The following is a 22,697-nucleotide window of genomic DNA, read 5'->3' as shown; positions in this document are numbered from 1 at the left end:
CTTGTGCCCCGTGATGGTGATGGGGGATAGTGATCAGAGAGAGGTCTGCCCCACCACTCTTTGGGTTAACCCGCCATCTGCGTGTTGCATGCCGCCTGAACGCTCCATCACCTGGGATAATTTCTTCGGCTAGAATAGAAACCCCCCTGGGTCTGTGCTGGGCGTGGGTGGGTCTTCAGGGGGGGCTCAGCCCAGAAATCTCCCTGACAGAGGGCTGCAAGTGCTGCTTGGGAAATGCAGCCCCCGATCTTGTTGGCAGGGCTGAGTTCACTGGGCCTGCGGCTCCGTTTGTGGCGCAGTTTGCTCATCACGCTGTACAGCATTCGCTCCTTCTTGCTTTACTGAGGCATTAACCACCTCATTACTGGGGTCGCCCTTATGGAAAAGGTCTGCAGAACTGAACAGAGAAGTCTCTCTCCTGGACAGCCCATGGAATTCTGTAGCAGGAGGCTCATACTCTATCAACCTATGGAGTTTGACAGGGAATCTCCTAGAGAATCCTGTTAATGTCGTCTTCTCCATGAAATTCCCCAGGACGTTTCTGTAAAGGGTGACCATTGCAGTCGTGCCCAAAGCCTCCCATGAGCTGGGGACTTTCTGCTCTGACTTGCCAGTGCTGGAACTAGAGCTTATCTGAAACATTAGGATTTTTCTGTGGAAAATTTCAGCAATTTTTGTTGACTGTTTCCATGGAAAATTTAGAGTTTTCAATGCAAAATCCAAACTCAAAATATTCTGAAATGCCACCATGGTGCCTCAGGGGAGTTGTAGTTTGGGTGCTTCTGCCTTCAGCCTCTCCTATATGCCAGGCTCCCTGGTCAGACTACCCTCTTGGTGAGGGGAAGCGGTGCAGTTGCATGGCTGCAATGCATCATGGGAGAAGAAGTCCAGTTGGGAATCCCAGTCTCTCGAGAAGAATGGGAGAAACAAAGCACTTATACTGCAACTCCCATGAGGCACCACAACAACATTTCACCCTCAAAGTATTTTTGGGTTGGGCATTCACTTTAACAAAAAAAAGGAGAGAGCAGACATTTCCACCCACAAACGTTTTCTGGTTGAAAACCCAATTTTGCATTAATCCCCCCCCTGAAGTTCTGACAGAAAATGTTCGACCAGCCTTAGCCAGAAGCTCTATTTACAAGAGCATCTGGAGCAGATGAACACTCCCTTGCCACTCTTGTTTTCTCCAGTTCCTTCCTATTTCAGTCCATCCCTCTACATGCCGCTGTCTCCACTGCACCCTTTTTATAGCCTTCTCCTCTGGGGAGCTGAGTGGCAAGGGGTTGCGCCAAGATACCCAGTGGAGCAGAGACAACCTGTGCATACCGATGGGGGGGAGGGGGGGGCGGGGCGGGCAGGCAGAGTGAGGGCAACTGGCTTCAGCAGTGTTACTGAGCATGCTCAGTCCGTGTGAGCATGCGCCGTACAAGCCAAGCTGCAAATCTGGGGGTGGGCACATGACCCCGCATGCCCCCCCCCGCATCACTCAAGGAGCAGGGCAGGGAGAGTTACCAGGCAGCGCCCTCTGCTATGCATGGTGCGCAATGGCTGCGTGTGAAGCCCCGCGTCAGAACAGCTGGGGAGAGATTTGGCACCTAAAAATACATCCCGTCTGCATTGGGTCATCCAGTTTCCATGGATACAGCTGAGCCACGGGCTGTGTGGTCAGGGGCTTGGATGGAACAGGAACGATCTGTCCCCGGTGCAGTCCAGGTGCACTAACGAAGCCAGGTGCTTCTCCCTATCAATGATGTGGGGCTACTGCTGCTGGGAACACCCAGGAAACCAGCTGGCACTGGCTAGCAACGTGTGACTCTCCACTATCACCGCTAGCCTCCTGCACAGACCCAGGAGGGGATGGTGTGGGAATCAGTAGAGACCTACCAGACCTATCTTGGCTGGGAGCCCTGGGTTGTCAAAAGAAATCTAAATAGAAAAGATTTCCATTGGGAGGAGGAAATGAGGCCTGAGCCTGAGGTATCAGTCAACCACTTCATTGCTGCCTAGTGCACCAGATCCATGGGGCAAAACATGCTTCTGGGATGTGTGGGTCTTGAGGGCTTTGCACCTGACTCTCATCTCATGCCTGGGTGAATAATGAATCCACTGATGTCCGTGGAGTTGCACCCATTTTGCAGCATTGAATCCCCACAGGTTACAATGGTGGCTGCAGGTGATTGACGCTGGCATCAGTGAGATCAGAATTGACTCTAAGCCAGGGGGTGTCTAAGGTGTGTCTCACCTTGGGATGCAAGTACCATCCCCCTGCTTCCTCTGCAACCTTGCTCTGGGCAACGGTCTTGGCAAGCACAATTTCCTGGGCCCTTCTTTCCCTGCAGGTGCATAACGTGGGCCTAAGTGTTGTTCTCCTTGAATCTCTGATTCCGTCAGGCACAAGCGAATACGCCTGTGACAAACACCTGTTGTGCCAGGCACCTGGACGAGTCCTGCGAAAGAGGCCCGCACCACTTTGCCACTTTCAGAGCCATTCCGATCATACCAAGCTTGTCAGGGTCCCTGGGCTCTGGCTCTCTTGACTGGTGCTTCCTTCCTCTCTCTCCGCTCAACGCATCCCCACATCTAACCTGGGGAAACTTCCCCAGTCACGCTTTTGGTAGGTTGGCCCTGTACTTCTCCACTGGCCGAGGCTTCTAGCCCTTCTGTCCTCTTGGCTTCTAGGCTGGCTTCAGAATGGGGGAAATCCTGGACCCACTGAAGTCGGTGGTGGAACTGCCACTGTCTTCAGTGGGGCTAGTACTTCTCCCCTGAGATCAGCCTCTACTTGATAGGGGGATATTGAAATTCTCTTGTACTCCAGGTGAGCAAGTTTGGCCCTCGGTTACTCCTCTGGAGCACCCATGACCTCAGTGGGGTTTCATGGATGTAGCAGGGCAAAATTTGGCCCTTGGTCTTACAGTTTGTCCCCCTTTGGTCCCTCAATTCAAAAGACTTGACTGTCCCCTCACTTACACCAGTTCTGCACTGATGTGACTCCAGGGTCGCTACTCCTGACGTACAGCCGGGAATGGGAGAGGTGAATCAGGCTTCCTCTTACCCTCAGATGGCTGCCCCAGAACAGGAAGAAGGAACGTAGAGATTCTCCCTTCACTTAATTCTATTTCAGAGATGCCGAGAGTTGGGATTTCATCTTTAGTTCTGCTCAGGCTTGAGCCTCGGTCCTATCATTTTTAAGATAACCAGGATAATGAAATTACTCTACCATGAGAAGCCTGGTACGGGCTTAAAGACCGGCAAATTGCACAAGACAGTTTGCACGTTTTCTTTAGAGGAAACACCAGGAGTTTGCTGTGGTGGTATTCACGGCCTGGGTGATTTTGCCCTCCCCCCCGGCGCCCCAACGCTCCTGTTGCCTGATACTTTCATTTTTTGATTTTCATGTTGTGCAACTGAATGCTCCAGGTGAATGTGTTCCTCCCTTAGGTCTTGCCTGGTATGCCTAAAAGAAAAGGAGGACTTGTGGCACCTTAGAGACTAACCAATTTATTTGAGCATAAGCTTTCGTGAGCTACAGCTCACTTCATCGGATGCATAAAAGTGGAAAATGCAGTGAGGATGGTTTTTATACACACAGATCATGAGAAAAATGGGTGTTTATCACTTCAAAAGGTTTTCTCTCCCCCCCCCCCACGCTCCTGCTGGTAATAGCTTATCTAAAGTGATCACTCTCCTTACAATGTGTATGATAATCAAGGTGGGCCATTTTGTAAGGAGGGTGATCACTTTAGATAAGCTATTACCAGCAGGAGCGTGGGGGGAGGGGGGGAGAAAACCTTTTGAAGTGATAAACACCCATTTTTTTTCATGATCTGTGTGTATAAAAACATCCTCATTGCATTTTGGCCCATGGGCCATGAGTCCTCTGTCATATCCATGGGCCTCTCTTGAGCAGAAGTTCCCCAGTCCTGCCCAGTAGTGTGGCCTGTGGGTCTGCACAGCTGTCTCTTCGGGGCAGGATAAGACTCGGTAGCCCTGCTGAAGCCTCCAAACCCTCTTAGGGCTTGTCTACATGGGAACGGCGTCCTCTCTGATGCTAAGAAGGTGGGACTACTGGTAGCACTCCCCATGTGGATGCTTATTCCAATCAAAAAGCAGCTTTGTTTTGGATTAGCTCAGCCCCTTCCAACACAGAGTAAATTAAACTGTCTCATGCCGCTGCTGTGCTGGAAAGAGTGTCCGTGTGTAGTCACACAAGCATAACTATAGTGGTTTAGTTATACCAGTCTAACTGGGAACACTTTCCTGCTAGACAAGCCCTTACTTAAGACCCCCTACCCTGCACTCCCAGGGCAGTGGCTCTCGTTGCTCCATTGCAGAGCCTGGACCCTGGGACAGGGCAAGACTTACCCGACTGCAAGCTGCTCCGGAGCAGGAGTGCCCCCCCCCCCCCCCCGTGCTGAGCTAAGGAGCCCAGTGCAGAAATGCAATGGGAGGGGAATGAGCAAATGCCTTGTAATGGGCAAACTAGGGCATCCTCACGCTGCTGCCCTGCCCTCTAACCCAGCATTGTCTGCACGGGAGTTAATTAATCTCAGCTGCCTGACACCTCTCTAGGGAAGTGAGAGAGGGAGGATGGTTTGGCTCAGGCTATATATAGAGGGCGGAGAGTACAAACGTGAGGGTGCGGAGGGGCTGTGATGTCTCCTAGGTAGGCGCGCGTGTGTTTCAAACCTGAGGCTTAGCTCAGCAGATGGGGTAGAAGAAGTTCAGATCCATGGGTATTACTCCAGGCTCTAGCTGTTGTGTGGCTGGAGGGACTCTTTTCTCTCTTGGGGGGGGGGGGGGGGGCCCACACCAAGCACTGCTCTCCGTATTCTTTGCAGTATTCAGGTGTGGGTGCACCCCTTGAGGGCAGGCTTTTGTTCCAGTCCCCCATCGTATCACTTTGTGTGTAGCCTCCTTGTGCTGCGGCAAGCCTGACACATGTCCCAAGTCAAGCGGGGCTGGCCCTTAGCTGGGGGTGGTGCTGCTGAGATGGTGCCACGTTTCACGGTAGGTTGGCCACGTGTGGTCACAATCCTGTGGCTCTTTCTTCAGAGGCAGGAGTGTTTGCCTGAAATTCCAGCGTGGACTCTCCATGCTGAATCCCCTGCTGCTCAGTCAGTTTGATGCAGCCTCCTTCAAGTCTGTCGTAAACTCTTGTGCAGTGGAATATAGCACCCCAGAGGTGGCTGGGGCGGGTGGAACGATTGGTGTATAAACTGCTTTGTGCAGCTGAGATTAAATTTATCGGCAGCATCTCCCTGCTGTGTCTCCCTCCCCTCCAGGGTTTACACGGGAGGCTTGTTTCCCCCCTCTTCCAAGATCTTTTGCACAGTTGAACTCTCTGTTTAAACCCGTCCAGCTTAGATTGGAAGCTCTGTGGGGCAGGGATGTTATTTTGGGTCTGTGATTGTACAGCCCCTAGCGTGCCGGGGGCCGGGGCTGTGTCTAGGACTCCTAAGTGCTGTGGCAATACAAATAATAAATGATAATTAGGGCCCTACCAAATTCACGGCCATGAAAAACGCGTCGCAGACGGTGAAATATGGTCTTCCCCTGTGAAATATGGTCTTTTGTGTGTTTTTACCCTACACTATACAGATATCACGGGGGAGACCAGCATTTCTCAAATTGGGGGTCCTGACCCAAAAGGGATTAGCGGGGGGGGTCACAAGGTTATTTTAGGGGGGGATGCGGTATTGCCACCCTTACTTCTGCGCTGCCTTCAGAGCTGGGCGGCCGGAGAGCGGCGGCTGCTGACTGAGGGCCCAGCTTTGCAGTCAGCAGCGCAGAAGTAAAGACCAAGCCATCCTTCCTTCTCCACTGCTGCTGACCGTGGGCTCTGCCTTCAGAGCTGGGCTCCCGGCCAGCAGCCACCGCTCTCCAGCTGCCCAGCCCTGAAGGCAGCACTGCCACCAGCAGCGGTGCAGAAGTAAGGGTACCCCCTACAATAACCTTGCAACCCCCCCCAACGCCTTTTTGGGTCGGGACCCCTACAATTACAACACTGTGATTTCAGATTTAAATAGCTGAAATCATGACATTTACTATTTTTAAAATCCCATGCCTGTGAAATTGACCAGCATGGATGGTGAATTTGGCAGGGCCCTAACGATCATGCTCTTGCAGATTACTCGGCAATGGGTCTGAAGGTAACCGCTGCTTGGCACCAGCTTTCTGCTCACAGGATGGAGTTAAGCACAGACCTGTGCAAAGAAAGTGAAACTCTTGTCTTGTTGCCAAGCAGGAGCTTGGGCCCAGTTTCCTAAGGTCCCAAACGGTTCGAGCCAGCTCAGCACTGACTTGCGTGGGTTCCATATGTAGCTGTTAAGAGTCAACAGTTCCCCATAGCTCAGATTGCAAACCTGGGCCATTCCAGCTGAGCTTTTCCCTCGCCTCTGAACCTCAAACAAGCTGGGGCTTTGTACATGCACTTGGGTGCACTGATGGGTTAATCTGGTGCAAACTCCGGCATGGACGCTTGGTTAAGAGCAGCTGCTTTCAATTTAGTTTAGCTCTATTCCTAATCAGCAGGAGCTTAAACCGAATCAGCCAGGTTTCTGTGGATTTAAGCGCGTCCGCACCGCTTTTTGCATCAGTTCAACTGACTTCACTTTCAGTTGCACCTTTTGTTGAAACTGGTGCAGCTTTGCATGTGGACACAGGGCAGAAGGAAGGATTTTTGTGACAGCCCAGTCTGATATGCCTGAGGGTTATGCAGCTGTAACAGTCTACCCTGCAGTTCCATAGGTAATCTCGATTTATTCCAGGAGCTTGGACGTCTCAAACTCCTGGCTATTAGGGGGCGACAGCTCCAAAGCCTGCAGAACTGACGGCCCTGATTCTAGATCAAGCTGTCCGGGGTACTCTCCTGACCCCTGCGCACCCCTCAAAGTGTTAAGGCATTTCTCCTCACAGCACCCCTGGTGGGCAGGGCAGACCTGTTATCCTCGTGATGCGAAGCAGGAGCGGAGGCACAGAGAGACCGAGGCCGAAAATGTTTTTAGGCGCCGTTCTGCTCAGTGTTGCAAGGCCTAAGACCCAGCTCCACAAAGGTCATTAGGCTCCTAACTTCAATAGAAATAGGAACCTAAATACCTTTGCAGAGCTTGGCCTGAGTGACAGAGGATCCTGGGCCCCTTTCAGTGAGATTTAGCTTTACAATGCTGAAGTGACGTAAGAGCCTGAGTGGTGCACTGCCTAAATACTTTTAAAAATCGGGGCCTAAGTGACTCAGCCAAGGTCACCCAGGACGTTGGTGGCAGAGCACAGATTTGAACCCAGTTCTCCCAAGTCCCAGGGTGCTCCCTGCCCTCGATGACCACTTGGAGGATCCAGCCAGACGCTGCCCACAAATTTGTCAGTGCTTGTGAGCTTCAGCCCAAAGGGTCCCCCTGGGCCAGCCAGCTCAGTGGGGTGCGCTAGGATGAGGGCACTGAGGTTAAACCCCAGGGCCCCTGGAGCGGTGAAGGACACGCCCCTCTTTCGGGTAACTGGCTCGTGGCTGAAGCAAGGAGCTGGGGTGCGATTTCTCCGGAGAGTCTGTCACCCAGTGACACGCAGGAGCCTCCCTCCCCACGTGGGAGGGTCTCACAGGCTGCACCCCAGGGTGCCCTCTCCTGGCAGAGCAGTTGGGTGAAGGCATCATGCACACGTGCCTGCCCCCCTGAAGGTGAGGCGGCATCAAGCAGCACTAAGCCTGTGAGACCCTCCTTCTCACCTTGGTGGGGAAGTTCCCCTCCCGCTGCCCGAACCTGTATAGCGTGGGCAGCAGTTGTGCCAGTTTTACCCACCCCACCAATGCGCCCCCCTCTAGGCACGACTAGGGTCAGACTCCACGGCCCAGTCAATCCCTGGCCCCTCTGCTATGGCTGTCCATGCAGGGGACCAGCTACTGCCTGCTGAGATAGCCACCATGTGCTGGGCACATCAGCCCCATCCTGATGCCACCCCAGATGGACCTTATTGGAGAGCTGATCCTTGGGGCTTGCACAGCAGAGATCTCACCAGCTCCAGCCCAGAGCTCAGGCTGAAGGTCTGTGGGCAGTGCTAGGAGGCTGGCTGCCAGGCAGCTGACCTGTGTGCTGGGTTTTTTTCCCCCTGCAGGGCTGCTGCTGCAGGAAGTGACCATGGCAGGGCTGCACGAGCTGCGATTCACCGAGGAGAAGCCACTGCTGCGAGGCCAGGATACCGAGCTCGTGAGTTGCCTTCCTGCCCCACCGTCCCCCCGTACATCCCACCTGTCAGCCTCCTTCATTCCCAACACGGAGGTGCCTGTGCCGAGCGAGGAGGCGTTGATTGTATGGAAAGGCTTCCTGCCTTGCTTTGCCCTAGCCTCTGTTTGATCTGTTCACCCAGCAGCACGGGGTATCTGTAATGTACTGGCTTTGTGTGTGGGTGATGTTGCCCCCTAGTGGCTCAGCCGACAGGGTGGATAAGGGATCTACTACTGCCACCAGCTAGGGGAGCTCTCCTTTAGCTCAAACGCAAGGGATCTAGCCCTGGCTCTGTGTGTGTGTGTGTGTGTGTGTGTGTGTGTGTGATTGTTATCCTCCTCACACACCTTGTCCTATAATCATAAATTTACCAGTGCATTCTGGGACATGCATCTGTCCCAAAGATCCGTTTCTCGGAGCATGGGCTTTTGGATAACTTCCACATAGAGATGCAGCTAGGAGGACTAGCTGACCTGAAACTAGTTGCAGTGTTTGCCCACGCTGAAGGGAAGCCATTATAGGCTGGACTAGTTCAACTGGATTTGAGCTGAGGGCATAGCTGGCTTTGTGAGCCGCGAGGGTGACATCATGTGGCCCAACTGAAGAATGGCAGCTTGCACCCTGCAAGGTTCTGAGCGTCTGGTAGCCGCTGGGCCCCTGTGGAGAAGGTGGCCAAGAATCAAGTGCTTGTCTGTTCCTAGTGTCTCCACTGCTCCCCTCGGCACAGCCTGGAGTGCAGGCTGGCTGCAGTGACGGGCAGCGCCCAGCTGGGCAGTAGGTTCTGAAGCAGATGGGAGGGTGGACAATGCAAAGGCAGGAGATGAGGGTGATCTGGCTTCCCCCACCACTTCCTGTTCCTCAGAGGCTCCTTTCATGGCAGCCTGTGTTCCATCTGGAGTCTTGCTCCTAGCTCAGCTGCAGGGCGTTCTCTGACCGAATGATGCAAGATCACCCACCTGCCCCTGCCAGGCCTGGGAGGAAGGGACGACTCACAGGGACTCCCCCCACCCCGTGATCAGACCTTAGTAGGTATCTGTCTCTGGCAAAGCTCCCATTCGATGCCTATCGTGTGAGAGCAGAGTGGGAGGGAGGCACTGTCTGGAAAACAAGTGAGAAGGAGTTGGTGAACGTCAACAAGCTGACTTCTTCCTACAGGCTAGAAAGTGTGGGAGACCCAGCCAGCCCAAAGAGCACGCCCCTGGCACAATCTCTGAGGCCTGGAGGAAGGGGAGAACGCACGGTCATCTTCCTGAGGCCTGTTGGGTGGGTGGGGTGCAAGAGACAGGTCTGGTGGAGCTGAGTTGATGGGGGGAGGAAGGGGTTGGAACGACTCTCACTAGCTGGGTTTGGGTGGGCTTGTTCCTCCCCATCCCACTATCTCCTGTGGCCTTCTAATGTCCCTTCCCTAATCCCCTATGAGGATGAGAGCTCCAGCACGCCCTCCTCCCTGTCTTAATGCTGACCTTGAAGGGCCCAGCTTGGTCTGCCGCTTTCCTGGGTTCCCCCAAGCCACGCTCCTGGAGGACTGTGCTATCTGGATGCTGGGAGGTGGGGAGGGCTGGCTGGTAACCTGGGTGAGTTCAAGGAGCAGGCAGCTTGCCAGGCCCAGCGAAGAAATCTGCGTTCTGAGTTTAACAGGGAGGAGGGGAGTAGTGATGGGAGGGAAAAGAACTGGGCAGGAGGCAGCTGCAAGGAGCCAGCAGACTGCGGCTTACACTGAGATGGTGCATCCATCGTTGCACCATCCTACCTTGCTGCCCCAGCTATGTCAATGCACCTCCAGCCTGGCCTGTGGCACTCCCTGCTACTGCGGGCACATCAGACGCTGTCCAGTCTGCTGACCTATGGGTTGGCTCTCTCAGGTTGAAAGGCGATCCCCAGCAGTGAGGGGGTTGGGCCCCCTCTCGCTGAGCCAGTCTCCAGCATCCTACCTGATCTCAGGAGTTGAAAGGCTGCTTTGCAAAGCCAGCGTGTGAGCACGGACCTGCCAAGCTGGGTGTGTCACCACCCGCGTGTCTGTGCTCATCTCGCTGGCCTTGTCAATCCGAGAGCGGGAGCCAGAGGACTGGGTGTGTGGTGGGCAGGGCCACCTGTCCTCAAACCTGCAAACATTCATTCGCTCTCGAGCTGCACTGGGACATTCCTCTGGGCTCTGCAGTGGTGCCCAGGCATGGCGTGTGGCCAGGTCAGGGATAACAAAGGGCTCCTAGTGAAGCAGACGTGGCTTTGAACCAGAGACTGCAGTCTCTGGACGTGCCTGTGAAGCTGTGTCCTCCAGCATTGTTCCTTTGGGGACTGTCTTAATGTCCCAGAATTCGGTCTGATGCCAGGACTCTAGAATCTGAAGAGGTTTGACTTGGCCCCTTCCACCTTTCGGAGGTGGATATTTGCTCAGTGGGGATGCTGCAGAGGAAGTCACATCCTGCTTCCTGCGGGTGGGCATTGGAAATCTCATAAGTGAAGGGGTTTTCCCATGTGTCCATGGTCAAAATCTTCCACTCCTGGTGCTGTTGTGGTGGTGGCTGCCCCCCACCCCAGAGCTGGCTGCATTTCAGGGCCTCAGTGTTTGGCTTGTAGAGTGCTCTGGGACTGTTTACAACTCAGGACCATCCTTTTAGCCTGAGGTTTGGATCTGGAATCTGATCTGATCCCAAACTCTCGCAAAGTCTGGACATTTGAGCCGCATTCTCCTCTGCCTTTCCCCTTATGGAATTGTTTACACCTGTGCAACACAGGGCTTGGCTGCTACCATTCTGAGTGGTGCTAATTGCACTGGTAAAAACCAGTTGCACAAGGGGGAAGGCAGTGTTCTGGTCCAGCCTGTTACAGACAGACCTGAGTGACATAAGTCAGATCTGACACAAGTCAGAACTCCCGCCAGGGGTTGGGGGAGTTAGACCAGGCTCAGAACAGCAGATTCATCTCCAGCTGGATGGTGCTACAGCAGAGATGCATCCCACTACATTTTCCAGTGTGGGTGCCTATAGTCAGGCACTAGAGCTGCTTGGAGAATGGGATTTCTGTCCTGCAGGAAATTCCGACATCTTGAAAGTTTGTTGCATTTCGAATCGGGACAGAGTTGAAATGTTCTCGGAACAGAAATTCCAAAATATTTAAATTCAGAAACACTGAACCGACCTTGTCAAAACGTTTAATTTTGATAATGTCAAAACATTCTTCTATAAAATGAAATAAAATTACAGTAAAAGTCTCAAGGGAACAAAGCCAGAAAGTCCAAACACGTTGCCTGGAACTGTTTCTGTTGAAATCGACGCGTTCCTGCAAAACGTTTCGATTTCAGCAAAATAGCATTTTTCTGGTAGACTGTTGCCTCATGTGCTTTTCACCCTGCTGTATTAAACCCCCAAATAATTATCCGGTGAGGGCCCCCTTCCCTGGATTTCTAAGCTAACAGGAGTTGTGTGCTCAGCACTTCTGAAAACCGGGCACCTAACTTTAGGCCAATACGTTTCAACCTTGGTGTCTGGGTGTCCGCTTCTGTAGAGCCAAGGGTTGGGCGCTGGGGGTGGTAGCGTTCCTCTACCAAAAATGTGACTTTTCCTTGTCTTCCACCCCCACCAGTGCTCTCTCTGCCCCCCGCCCCCCGGATCCTGTCTCTGCCTGATCACTCGGAGGAGCGGTAAAGCTCGGACTATGTCACTGATGCCAAGAGGCCGAAACTGCTAGGAGACTGAGCACGTTAAGAGCTTTATTGATCCACTTGAACGACTGGCTGGGGGCCGAGGGAGGCAGCAAGTGGTTGGGGGAAGGTGAGGCCTGGCTCAGTCAGCTGCAGATGCCAGGCTGCTGGAGCTGTGCAGGTGGCCAGTGAAGACAGAGGCACTCTTCCAACCCAGCCAGGGGTGGCTCCATCACTTCATCCTGGCACGGAGGGGAGGGGAAGAACACGCACTCCTTGGTGGTGATAGGGGAGGGCGCAGTGGTCAGCAATTGCAGGCTGGAGCCCTGGAACTGTGCCGGGAAGATAATCTCTGCAGAGATCAGAGCAGGAAGCCTGTGCCCAGCTATCTGGTATGTCTGGGTCTCAGGTCACTCCAGCCTTTGGGTCTCTGCAAATGCAGCCTGAAGTCTGGATGTGGGGGAGCGGCACATTCATGCTGAGTTGTTCCATCCTGGGCTCCCTAATACTGAGATTTCAAGGCTCCAGGAGTCCAAATATTGCCTCTCCCCACCCCCCCCGTGCCGCGCCCCCCCCCCCCCGATCCCTGGCTGTGGTGCTGGGGACGGGATGGACGGGAGCTACAAGCACTTGCATGGGTGTGGGGGACTCGTGCCGTGTCCAGGGACAGATGCTCTGAGGGCTAGTGACTTCTGCCAGGCTCAAGCCTCTAGAGGCTGCTGCCTCCCATCTCATCATGCCTCCTCCCAAGTTGGTGCCACCAGCTGATGGACAAAGCTGTGACCCGCCTCCCAGCTGCTGGAGGTACTGAGGGATCGGAGTCAACTGCTGACACCGAGCAGAGCTCTGCTTTGTTTTCCGTGGGGAGACTCTCCCTTCACCTAACCAAGCATGCAACAGGAGGCTTCCCCAGCAACTCAAAAAGCCAGGAACCACCTGAGACACCGGTGGGAGGAATCTCGCTCCGGCCTGTCCTCCTCCTTGTGCTCCTGAGTGTTCCCTGACTGAGCCCTCTGATCCGTGCGTCAGTACCGAATGCCATCGCGTCGTGAGGACACGCAGTCCTATGCCCGAGACGCAGCCCAGGTGGCATCTCTAATGCCCATGTGCGGATGCTGATCCAGGGCACATGCCTGCACCCAGACAAGGGCTCGCCCAGGCGCTGATGTGGGATGCTGCTGTAACCCCGGCACGTCCCCCTCTGGGCCTGATCCACCGGCAATAGGAGTGTTACAACCCCAGCTCTTTAGCTCAGGCTAGCGCAGATTATGCTTTTAGCTCTGAAGGTCCCCAGTTCGGTCCCCAGTGTGTTGGCCAAGCTGGTGGCAGCTGGAGACGTACCGAGGAGGGGGGCTCACAAACCCTGGCGGACACAGCTGCCAGGGCTTCAATTCCGTAATCCCCCTCTGACAGCATTCCTAGAGCTGGTTGTGGCAGAGATCGCACCCTGAGGCATGCGTTGGCGGCAGGGGATGAGCCGCACAGCACAGGGCTTTGCCGTCTTAACGCTTCTCGGGTCAGTTGTCCACTGGGACTGGCAGCTCCCTGATCTCGACGGCCTTCGGGCCGGCAGTCTCGACTGGCGTCTTTGCTGCGGTCCCCGAGATCCTTCCCAGCTCTGAGTGGCGTGAATTCCTCCCTGGTGTATTTGTGATCGCCGGCTGTAGCCTTCTCCGGGGTCCAGAGGAGGAGGCTGTGCGGAGGCTCATCAGAGCTCTCAGCGGGCGACTGGAGGGCAGGTGGTGGCGGCGAGGGCCTAGGGATGAGGCGATAGCCAGGTGTCTGTGTTACTGCTCCGCGGTCGGGCCTATATGAGCTCTGATGGTTCTTTCTGGTCTGTTTCCCCTCCAGGAGCATTCGGATACGTTCCTTTCCGCGGTGGACACGGACTGGAAGGTAAGGCCCCTCTTCTGACTGTCCATCCCCTCTGCCTATTCTCTGGGACCTGGGTGGGATGGTCGTGTTCTCCCGATTGGCCCCGCGGTTCCAGCGCTGTCCAGCAATGGGCTCCCCTGCTCCCTGACCAGTGTTACCGGGCTCTGCTCAGCTGGGAATGCTGCAGAACAGCTGCCGTTTGGTCCTCCCTTCCTGGTGTGCTTGGGTTCTGTGGCTAGTCACCCACTCCACATGCCTGAACTTCAGGGGCAAGGGGGACAAAATGGCTTGTGGGCACATCCCTGAGTGTGGGTGGCTGATGTGGGGGATTCGGCCTGGTTCCCAGCCTGAGGCTCTGTGTCTCTCATACACTAATACGAATACTCTCAATGCTAACAGTCTCTGTGCACCTAAAATCAATGGGACCGAAGCCATGATCTTCGGAGTGGCAGATATTTAGCACATTACAGTATTCCGCCGCAAGTGTGTGTGTTCGCATCGCTGTCTTCTGATGGAGGGAATTGGAACTGCTACACTGTGTGACATTGGCCCTATATTGCTAACCTTTAATGGAGATCCTCCATTAGCTCAAGTGGTAGAGACTGAGCAGGTTTAACCCCACTGTCACAGTGACATTGCAAGAGGCGGTGGCATGTGGTATAGTGACAGCCATAACGTTGTGACTGGCTTTGGATTTGTTAAAATAGTTCAGCTTTGAAATCGCCCATCTTGATCTATTCTAGTCACGACACCCACCATGGAAGTGCAGCCACCTCTGTGGTGTATCCTGGCAGCTGGTTAATGGCACCACTACAGCTGGGGGCTGGAAGTGTAAAGAGAATACACTATAGGAGAACAGAATATCCAGACCTGCAATAAAATCCCCCGCCCCAATGCAATTAAGTGCATGGGGCCAAATTCAGCTGCGGTGTAAGAGCATAACTGCTGCTGTCAGCGTTGCCCCTGATGGTCACACTGCTGTGGAGAGTGGCATCTGTGGGGTTTATGGGCCCTGTAGGGGACACGTTGGCAGATCTCCCCTGTCTCCTGTTCTCTTTCATGAGGCAGCATGGGAGGCTGGATCTTATTAAATATCATTTTCCACTTATACCAAAACAAATCAAGGAAATCTCTCCTCATGCCTACGCCTGCCTGGTGCCCTGGCTTCCCCTGGCACGTATGCTCCTCGGGGTGGCTGTGCTGCCGGGAGAGGTGGAATCAGCAGGCTGGCCTTCAGGAAAACCAACTCCTCCCAGGAGTAGGGATGGAATAGGAGCACAGGCTGCGGTGCTCACAGCTACTCCAATCTCTGCCTCCTGCTGGAGGAGGCACTGTGGGGAATGGTGTGGTAGGGTGGGCTGAGGTGCTCACAGCTACTCTAGTCTCTGCCTTCTCCAGCAGGAGGCGCTGTGGGGAATTACACAGCAACGCTGGGTCTGGTGGGGGGTCATTACTGCAGTCCCTTGCTTCTACCAGAAGGGGGCGATATGGGGAATGGCATAGCTGCAAGCTCTAGGGTTGCCAACTTTCTGTTGGCACAAAACTGAACACCCTAGCCCCGCCTCTTCCATGAAGCCCCCCCCTGCCCCCCACTCACTTCATTCCCCCTCCCTCGGTGGCTCACTGTCCCCCCACCCTCACTCACCGTCACTGGGCTGGGGCAGGGGGTTGGGGTGCGGGAGAAGGTGAGGGTGAGGGCTCTAAATGACGGTGTGGGCTCCAGGGTGGGGCCAGAAATGAGGGATTCAGAGTGAGGGAGGGGGCTCGGGGTTGGGGTGTGGGAGGGATAAGGGCTCTGGGCTAGGGGTGCTGGCTCTGGGATGGGGCCAGGGATGAGGGGTTCAGAATGTGGGAGGGGACTCTGGGCTGGGGCAGGGGGTTGAGGTGCAGGGGGGTGAGGGCTCTGGATTTGGGGGGCTCAGGGCTGGGGGTTGGGGTGCAGGAGGGGGTACAGGCTGTGGACTGGGGGTGCAGGCTCTGAGATGCAGGAGAGGGCTCCGGGTTTGGGTGGGGCTCAGGGCTGGGGGTTGAGGTGCTGGGGGAGTGGGCTCTGGGGTGCAGGAGGGGGCTCTGGGTTTGAGGGTATCAGGGCTGGGGGAGGAGGTTGGGGCTTGGGGTTGGGGTGCAGGCCTACCTCAGGTGTCTCCCAGTCAGCGGCACAGCAAGGGAGCTAAGGCAGGCTACCTGCCTGTCCTGGGGCACCGCACTGCACCCTGGAAGCGGCCAGCAGGTCTGGCTCTTAGGTGTGGGGGAGGCAGGAGGCTCCATGGCATGCGCTGCTCTCACCCATAGGCACCGCCCCCCCCAGCTCCCATTGGCCAGGAAATGTCCAATGGGAGTGCGGAGCCAGTGCTCAGGGCGAGGGCAGGGCACGGCGCGGAGGCTCCTGCCTTCCCCACCGCCTAGGAGCTGGATCTGCTGGCTGCTTCTTGGGCACAGCGCGGGGCCCAAGGACAGTTTGGGACTAGCCTGCCTTAGCTCCGCAGCACCGCCGACCGGACGTCTAACGACCCAGTCCGCTGTGCTGACCAGAGCCCCCGGGTGTTCCTGGTCACCCTCGTAAGCTCCCTTTTCCTAGTCTCTGGAGCACTGGCTGGTGCGGTGCCAGCCTTGGCCTGAAGCATGAGCCGCACACGCAAACGCTTGGGGGTCTCTGCCTTTCGGAGGCCACAGAGTCTCAACAGCTCACAGGTTGGCCCAGTCTCCCTTCCTCAGTGGAGCCGAGAGGGGCCCTACGAGCTGGCAGCCCTGAGGGGAGCTCCCCGCATGTTCCAGCAGGAGGCGCTGCAGGGGATGGAGTAGCAGCCCTGGCCGTGTGTGTGTGTGTGGGGGGGGTTGCTATTTGCTTCACGCACACACAGCCCCCCATCTCTCAGGACTTGCTGTGGGGAGCTCCTAGGGACTCTCACCAGGAGTCGCTGTGGGGCAGGTGTTGATCGGCTAAACAGGAGTGGGGGGAGGCTCTCAAAACTAGCAACTTCCTCCAATAAAAACCAAGCCGACTTTCAGAAATAGCTGCCGTTTCCACGGTGACAGTTGCCTGGGCAACTCCACCCTGGGTTTTGTGCCAAGCCTGCAAATCTCCCTCTTCCTCTGAGGGCTTTGGGCCCTAGAAACCTGCGGCTTTGCTTGTGCTCGGAGATCCAGGTACCCCTGCTTGTGCGGCAGAGAGATTTCAGCGCATCTCTTACCGAGACCATGAGGAACAAACCCATTTCCTCCAGCCCTGTCTCAGCAGGGTGCTGCGTGGAGAGCTGTTATCGAATTGTGTTAGGCTGTCTGGGTCCTGCTGAGTCTGGCTTTCTGAAGAGCAGCTCTCCCAGCTAACAACATCCACGCAGCTGAACAGAACTGGAGCATGCAAAGGAATGACTGGAGAGTGGCGTATGTGTGAATCTCATTGTAATACATACGCTAACAACTCTGTGGCCTCTGTAGGACTTGTCACTCTGTTGCCCAAGTCGCTTCTGTGCTCTGCTGTGCCTCGGTTTCCCCATATGTAAAATGGGGATAATGCTATTAACCTCTTTCTAAAAGTACTTTGAGATCTACTGATTAGACTGGCTGTGTAGAAGAGCAATATATTATCAATAGAATTACTTGGAACTACACGCTGACGGTGCTCAGGGAATTCGGATCTCTCGGAAGGAGAAAGAGACAGTATCAGGGCTATGACACGCACATCAGATTCTGGCAGCAGCGTGTCTCACTCCTCCTCCTGTCCCAATCCCAGTTCATTACAATACTTTCTACCTCTGTCACCGGACAATGCCAAAGCATGGTGCAAATGTAGTAATGAATTACTTCTCACATTCCCCCGCCCCGCCCCGCGCTGCTTGATTAGCCCAAGGTCACACAGCACATGGGTGCCGGAGCTAGGGATAGAACCCAGGACTGCTGATCCCCACTCTAAACCATGTTTGTTTATAGCGGGGTCCAGGCCCATGGATTGTGACTGTCAATTTGCACCCTCCCAGCAAGACACTGAAGAGCAATACCATGATGATTGCAGTGAGCAGTGGCACCAAGTTAACAGGCATAGAGTGGGCTTGGGGAAGCATTTGGTGCTGATGGGCTGTGGGTCCTGGGTTCAAACCCTGCTGCAGGGGGCAACCATTTTAAAATGTGTTTTACTATATAAAGGGGAAGAACAGGCCTGTGGTTGGTGCACAGAATTCTTGACATCCATTCCCAGCTCTGTCACTGCCTCACTGGGTGACCTTGGCCAGCTCGCCTCAGTTTCCCCACTTGTAAGATGGGAATGATTCTTGCCTACCCCACAGGGATGTTCTGAGGCTGGTAAAGAGATCAGAGCTTCTCAATACAAGGGCAAGGGGCTAACTGGGTTATTTGATGCTGCAGAGTTTAAAGGCCCGAGACATCACATTTTTGGCATTCCACAAAGGCATGCGCGCACACACACATACGTATTGAGCATGCATATAACAGGATCTCTGCTCTGCACTGCACTATGTTGTTAGAACTTAAGGCCAAATTTTGCTCTCACTGGTCTTGCACCTGTGAAATTGTGACTTCAGGGGTGACTCTCACCTGGGTCTGTCAGATCTGAATCTGACTCCTGGGGCCTAACCCTGCTTGCACTGAAGTCAGCAGGAGTGGGATTGGCCTTGCTAGGTGATGCTAGCTAAGCAGGATGTGATTTTAACTTGATTTCTAAACCAGCTTTGTTTCTACTCCTCAAAGGCTCCTGTCCTCTGTATGGACTCAGCCCAGGGCATGGTTTAAAAACAAGCTCCTCTGGTCCTCTAGAAGCAAAAAACCCTGCCACTGTTCTGACCTAGAGAACTAGGTGCTTCTTGGGCCCCCACCACCCCCCCCCACGCGCACACAGTTAGGAAAAGTAGCTGCTGGAGTTGTCTTTCCAAATCCAGTTCCCATGAATCCATCACAGCAATGCCAGTCGCTGATCCTAGAGCAGAGCTTCTCAATGAGCTGTCCGTGGACCGGTGCCGGTCCCTGAGATCTGACGCAGTTTAGGAAGGCAGCAAGCCAGTCCCTGGTATCAAGAAGGCTGAGGAAACACTGTCCTAGAGGACTGCAGTCAGGCCTGTTGTCCCAGCTCTCAGTGAAGCTAGTGACACAGCTTCTATTCGCTTTAACAGACCGGGCTGGCTCCAGTGTTTTCAGGCTTAAACCCCGTTAAAACTTGGTTTCAACCCTGTGAGCCGTTCTTTCCATTTGGACCAACCCGAAGCGTTTGTCCACGTGGGGAAATTGACCCCAATAGCTCTTCTGAAATACCTCCCTGTATAGACACTCTTATAAACACTTCGGAAGTAGATTAAGCTGACCCACGCATTTCGGGAATAAGAGTGTCCCTATGTGGTGTGACCCTGAATGCCTACAGCACTTTCAGTTCAGAGCCTTGCTTATTCCAGACTAAAGTAGCCTAGCCCCAAATTTAGCATCCTCTTGGAAAGCTGCTTTTCCCCCTTGTCTGGCCCAAGTTGTTGCACAGCTTTCTACCCTTATGCGTAGACCTAGAACGGGCCAGCCCAGCCAGCCCATAGCATAAAGCAGCAGGGTGCAGCAGGCATCCAACAGCAGCTAGCTTACAGTCTCCCCACCTGTTTGTTCTTTTGAGCAGCAAATCTAAAGCTGAAACCCACTGGAAAACCGCAGAAGTGACTTTTCCTGTCGCCATCCCTGTCCCTCAAATTAGCACTTGCGTTTTCGTCATCTGCTCTTTATAACCCTCTTCACATGCGCCAAACCCTCCCCGCGCTCGGGTGACCACCCCTTCTCCATAGCCTTGGGCAGCACACCCTGCAGCTTAGAATACCCGACAGCTGGGTGCTGAACTGTCTCTGAGTAGGGCACTGGCTGCTGCACCATTGACGGTGAGCTGGGAAGCATTGCGGGGGGGACTGATGTCAGGAGTTGACAGTGTTGCTCTGCGTGCTCATTTGCTGTCCACGCTTGTAACACCCCTTTAGAATCGGGCTGCAGGTGTAACCCACTGGTGCGTGCGTGTCCGGTCCCCCCTTGCGCCTGGTCTGCAGGGGGCATGAGTCTGCTACAGCCCACCTAAGGAGAGCTGGCTCTGGAGTTCTCACTGTGGCAGTTCATGCTTTAAGCTCTGGAGGTCCCCGGTTCAGTCCTTGGTATGGTGGCCATCACACAAGTGCCTTGAGGCAGAGAATGGGTCTGTCTCTTTGTGCTGTATAGTGCTTTCCCCATCTTGGATGCTGTGAACAGTCACTAATGGCATGTAACCAGCAGGGGGCACTCAGACACTCTGATCCTGGGGCTTGTGTGGGATGGAGTGGGGACACTGGCGGAGGAAAGTGGACTAGGGTGACGGGCTGAGTCCAGATGAGCATCCTCAGAGGCGTAATCAGCAAGACCATTACTCAGCAATGCTGTGCTCCCATCCTGGGCTCATTGTTAAGGTCCTTTCCATGCCGGCAAGCTCTCTCTGGGCCTGATTAGTCTCACTGACACTGGTGTAAATCAGGAGCAAGTCTACTAAGTCACTAGTTTCACCAGGGTTAGAGGAGAATCTGCCCCCATCTCCCTTTGCCCTCGAGCAGGGAGCTGTAGTCCAGATTCCCTGAGTGCAAGCCTTGCTGTCCGGGGAATCGGGCTCTGCAGGAGATGAGATACGGTGCATTAATCAGCTGCATCACAGCATCCTCACAAGAGTGAATGAATAACAAGGCCATGACCGCAGAGGCTTTCAGGGACAGCCGCTCCCTGTGCCCCAGGAATGGAGGGAACAAGTTCTTCCCCAGTAGTGGCATGGCCCTACGTGCGGGAGTATCCCCTCCCATAGAGTGGGTGAGTCAGTCTGGCACCAGCCGCCATTGTGCTGAAATCCGAGCTCCAGTGTGAGGTTCCTCGGCTGGTGAGCTGCTGCTCCTGGCAGGAGGGTTATTCGCTAACACAGCTGGGTGTTCTGCTTTCTCTGAGGATTAGCACAAACGGGAAGGAGTGGCTGTGTCACTCGGGATAGCTGTGAAAGTGACAATGATTGCCCTGCCTGTGATCGCTGGGTGCAATTAGCACTCTCCTGTCCCGTGATCTGGCTGATATGTTGGACTCTAGATCAGTCCGTCAGCAGCTGTCCCTCTGTCCTCACGTGTACGGTGGTGGTTAAAGAGGAAGAGTTTCACATGCTCAGCAATCAGCCTGACGTGACCAAATGAGTCCCAATTCTGAGCCCATTCTCCTGCCCTCCAGAAGTGGCTGGACCAGGTGTTGGCCATAACTTAGCACAAAGGCAGTGACCAGCTAGAATTCATGAGCAAGAGTTGTTGCAGCCTGAGATAGGGATCTGGTGGGACCTTCTTGTGACAAGGTATAGTAGTCTGAGCACCTCTTCAGCACCAGGTTAAGCTCCAGGGATTTGACTTGTGCATGCCCACAGAGAAACTGGTTGTAGTACTTTCTGTTCTGGCAGTAACTGGGGAGGATATTACACAGCAAATGCTAAAACTAAACTGTTTCACATCTGCGGGACTGGATAACTTGCGCCCAAGAGTTTTAAAAGATTTGGCCGAGGAGTTTTCTATGACATTGATATTGATATTTAGCAGTGTTTGGAGTGCAGGGGATATCCCAGAGGACTGAAAAAAAACAAACTAGGTTTGTTTCAATATATAAAAAAGGCAATTGGTATAACCTAGTTAACTATATGTTGGTTAGCTTGACTTCGATCCCTAGGAAAATCATGGGAACGCTGATATGGGGTGCAATCAGTAAAGAATTAAAAGATGGCAGCATAATTAATATCAGTCAACATGGTCATATGGGAAATAGATCTTATCAAACAAAGTTAGTATGTTTTGATGAGAATACAGGTTTGATTGACAGATAACTGTGATATAATATGCTTCGACTTCTGTAAGGCACTTGACTTAGCACCACATGACATTCTGAATAAAAAATTAGCAGTATACAAAATCAGTGCAGCATATATAAAATGGATTAAAACCTGGCTACCTGATAGAACTGAGAGTAACGGTAAATGGAGAATCCTCATCCGATGGGGACATTGCTAATGGCATCCCACAGGGTTCTGTTTCTTGCCCAGGGCTATTCAATATCTTGATCCGTGATATGTAGGCAAACATAAAATCATTGCCGGTAAAGTTTGCTGTTGTAACTGCTGGCAAGATGCTGTTCATAGCTCTTGGAGAAAAAGCAAAGCACAGGGCCTCTCCTTTAGGGAGACTGGCAGTCTGGGAATATCAGCAGTGTAAGGCAGAGAGCTGTGCAGCCATAAAACCCCCAGTCAGGAGGGAAGGAGACCAGGATCTCCACCCAGGAGAGGTGATGGCTGGGAGCCAGAAACCTTAAATGGGTGCCCCCAAGGGACCACGGAGGGGGAATACAGGTGCTGTTACCCTGAAACTGAGATATCCTCAGTCAGCTAGTCTGCCTAAAGGCCAGCCCCTGTGCTTTGCTTTCTCTCTCCACAGGCAGTGAACTGCCAGCAATTACAGTTACCACACAGCTCCTTCTAAGCAAGCACATTTATTCTTAAGGTAAAAACATTACAGAGAAAACCTATAGGAACATATATTTATATAAGTATGCTTAAAGCTCACTGGGGGGCCACTCTTATGGGACCCTCGTCAACCAAAGTCTTTCCAACCCTTCCGCCAGGGTTGGGGGGCCCCCTTTGGGCAGAAGGTCTGTCCATTTGCTGGATCAGCATTGCCGTGTCTCAGGCCCTGTCTCAGTACATGCTCATCCTTTTATGCCCAAAAGCCCTTTCTTTGTCTCCTCATCTCTGGAAAACCAGCTTGAACCAGTCTCTGCAAACCCCTCCAGGGAGCGGTACCTCTCTAGGGTTGTTCAGTCTCAATGATTCAGTTTCATCACTGTTTTTAGTGCCAGGAGGAGCTGTCATAACCCCCGTTTCCCATGGAGTAGAACATAATCATACATAACCCATTCATAGAGCTAATGCAATGTGGACCCCGAATAGATTGCTT

The 22,697-nt window shown here is 53.8% G+C and overlaps 1 protein-coding gene across 2 annotated transcripts in view; it reads left to right on the top strand.

Annotated features, from left to right (window-relative positions):
• The window catches only part of NDRG4 (NDRG family member 4), an 85,391-nt gene that overhangs the window by 11,498 nt on the left and 51,196 nt on the right, over positions 1 to 22,697 (top strand). For both annotated transcript variants that reach the window (XM_074968453.1, XM_074968452.1), the window contains 2 exons: positions 8,110 to 8,201; positions 13,711 to 13,755. In XM_074968453.1, the coding sequence (XP_074824554.1) occupies positions 8,133 to 8,201; positions 13,711 to 13,755 (114 nt within the window). In that variant the 5' untranslated portion in view covers positions 8,110 to 8,132. Of the gene's footprint in view, positions 1 to 8,109; positions 8,202 to 13,710; positions 13,756 to 22,697 lie in introns of those variants that run through there.

The sequence above is a fragment of the Natator depressus genome, chromosome 12 (genome assembly GCF_965152275.1).
Source record: "Natator depressus isolate rNatDep1 chromosome 12, rNatDep2.hap1, whole genome shotgun sequence".
Classification (NCBI taxonomy): Eukaryota; Metazoa; Chordata; order Testudines; family Cheloniidae; genus Natator; species Natator depressus.
This window is presented reverse-complemented; position numbering and strand designations above follow the sequence as displayed.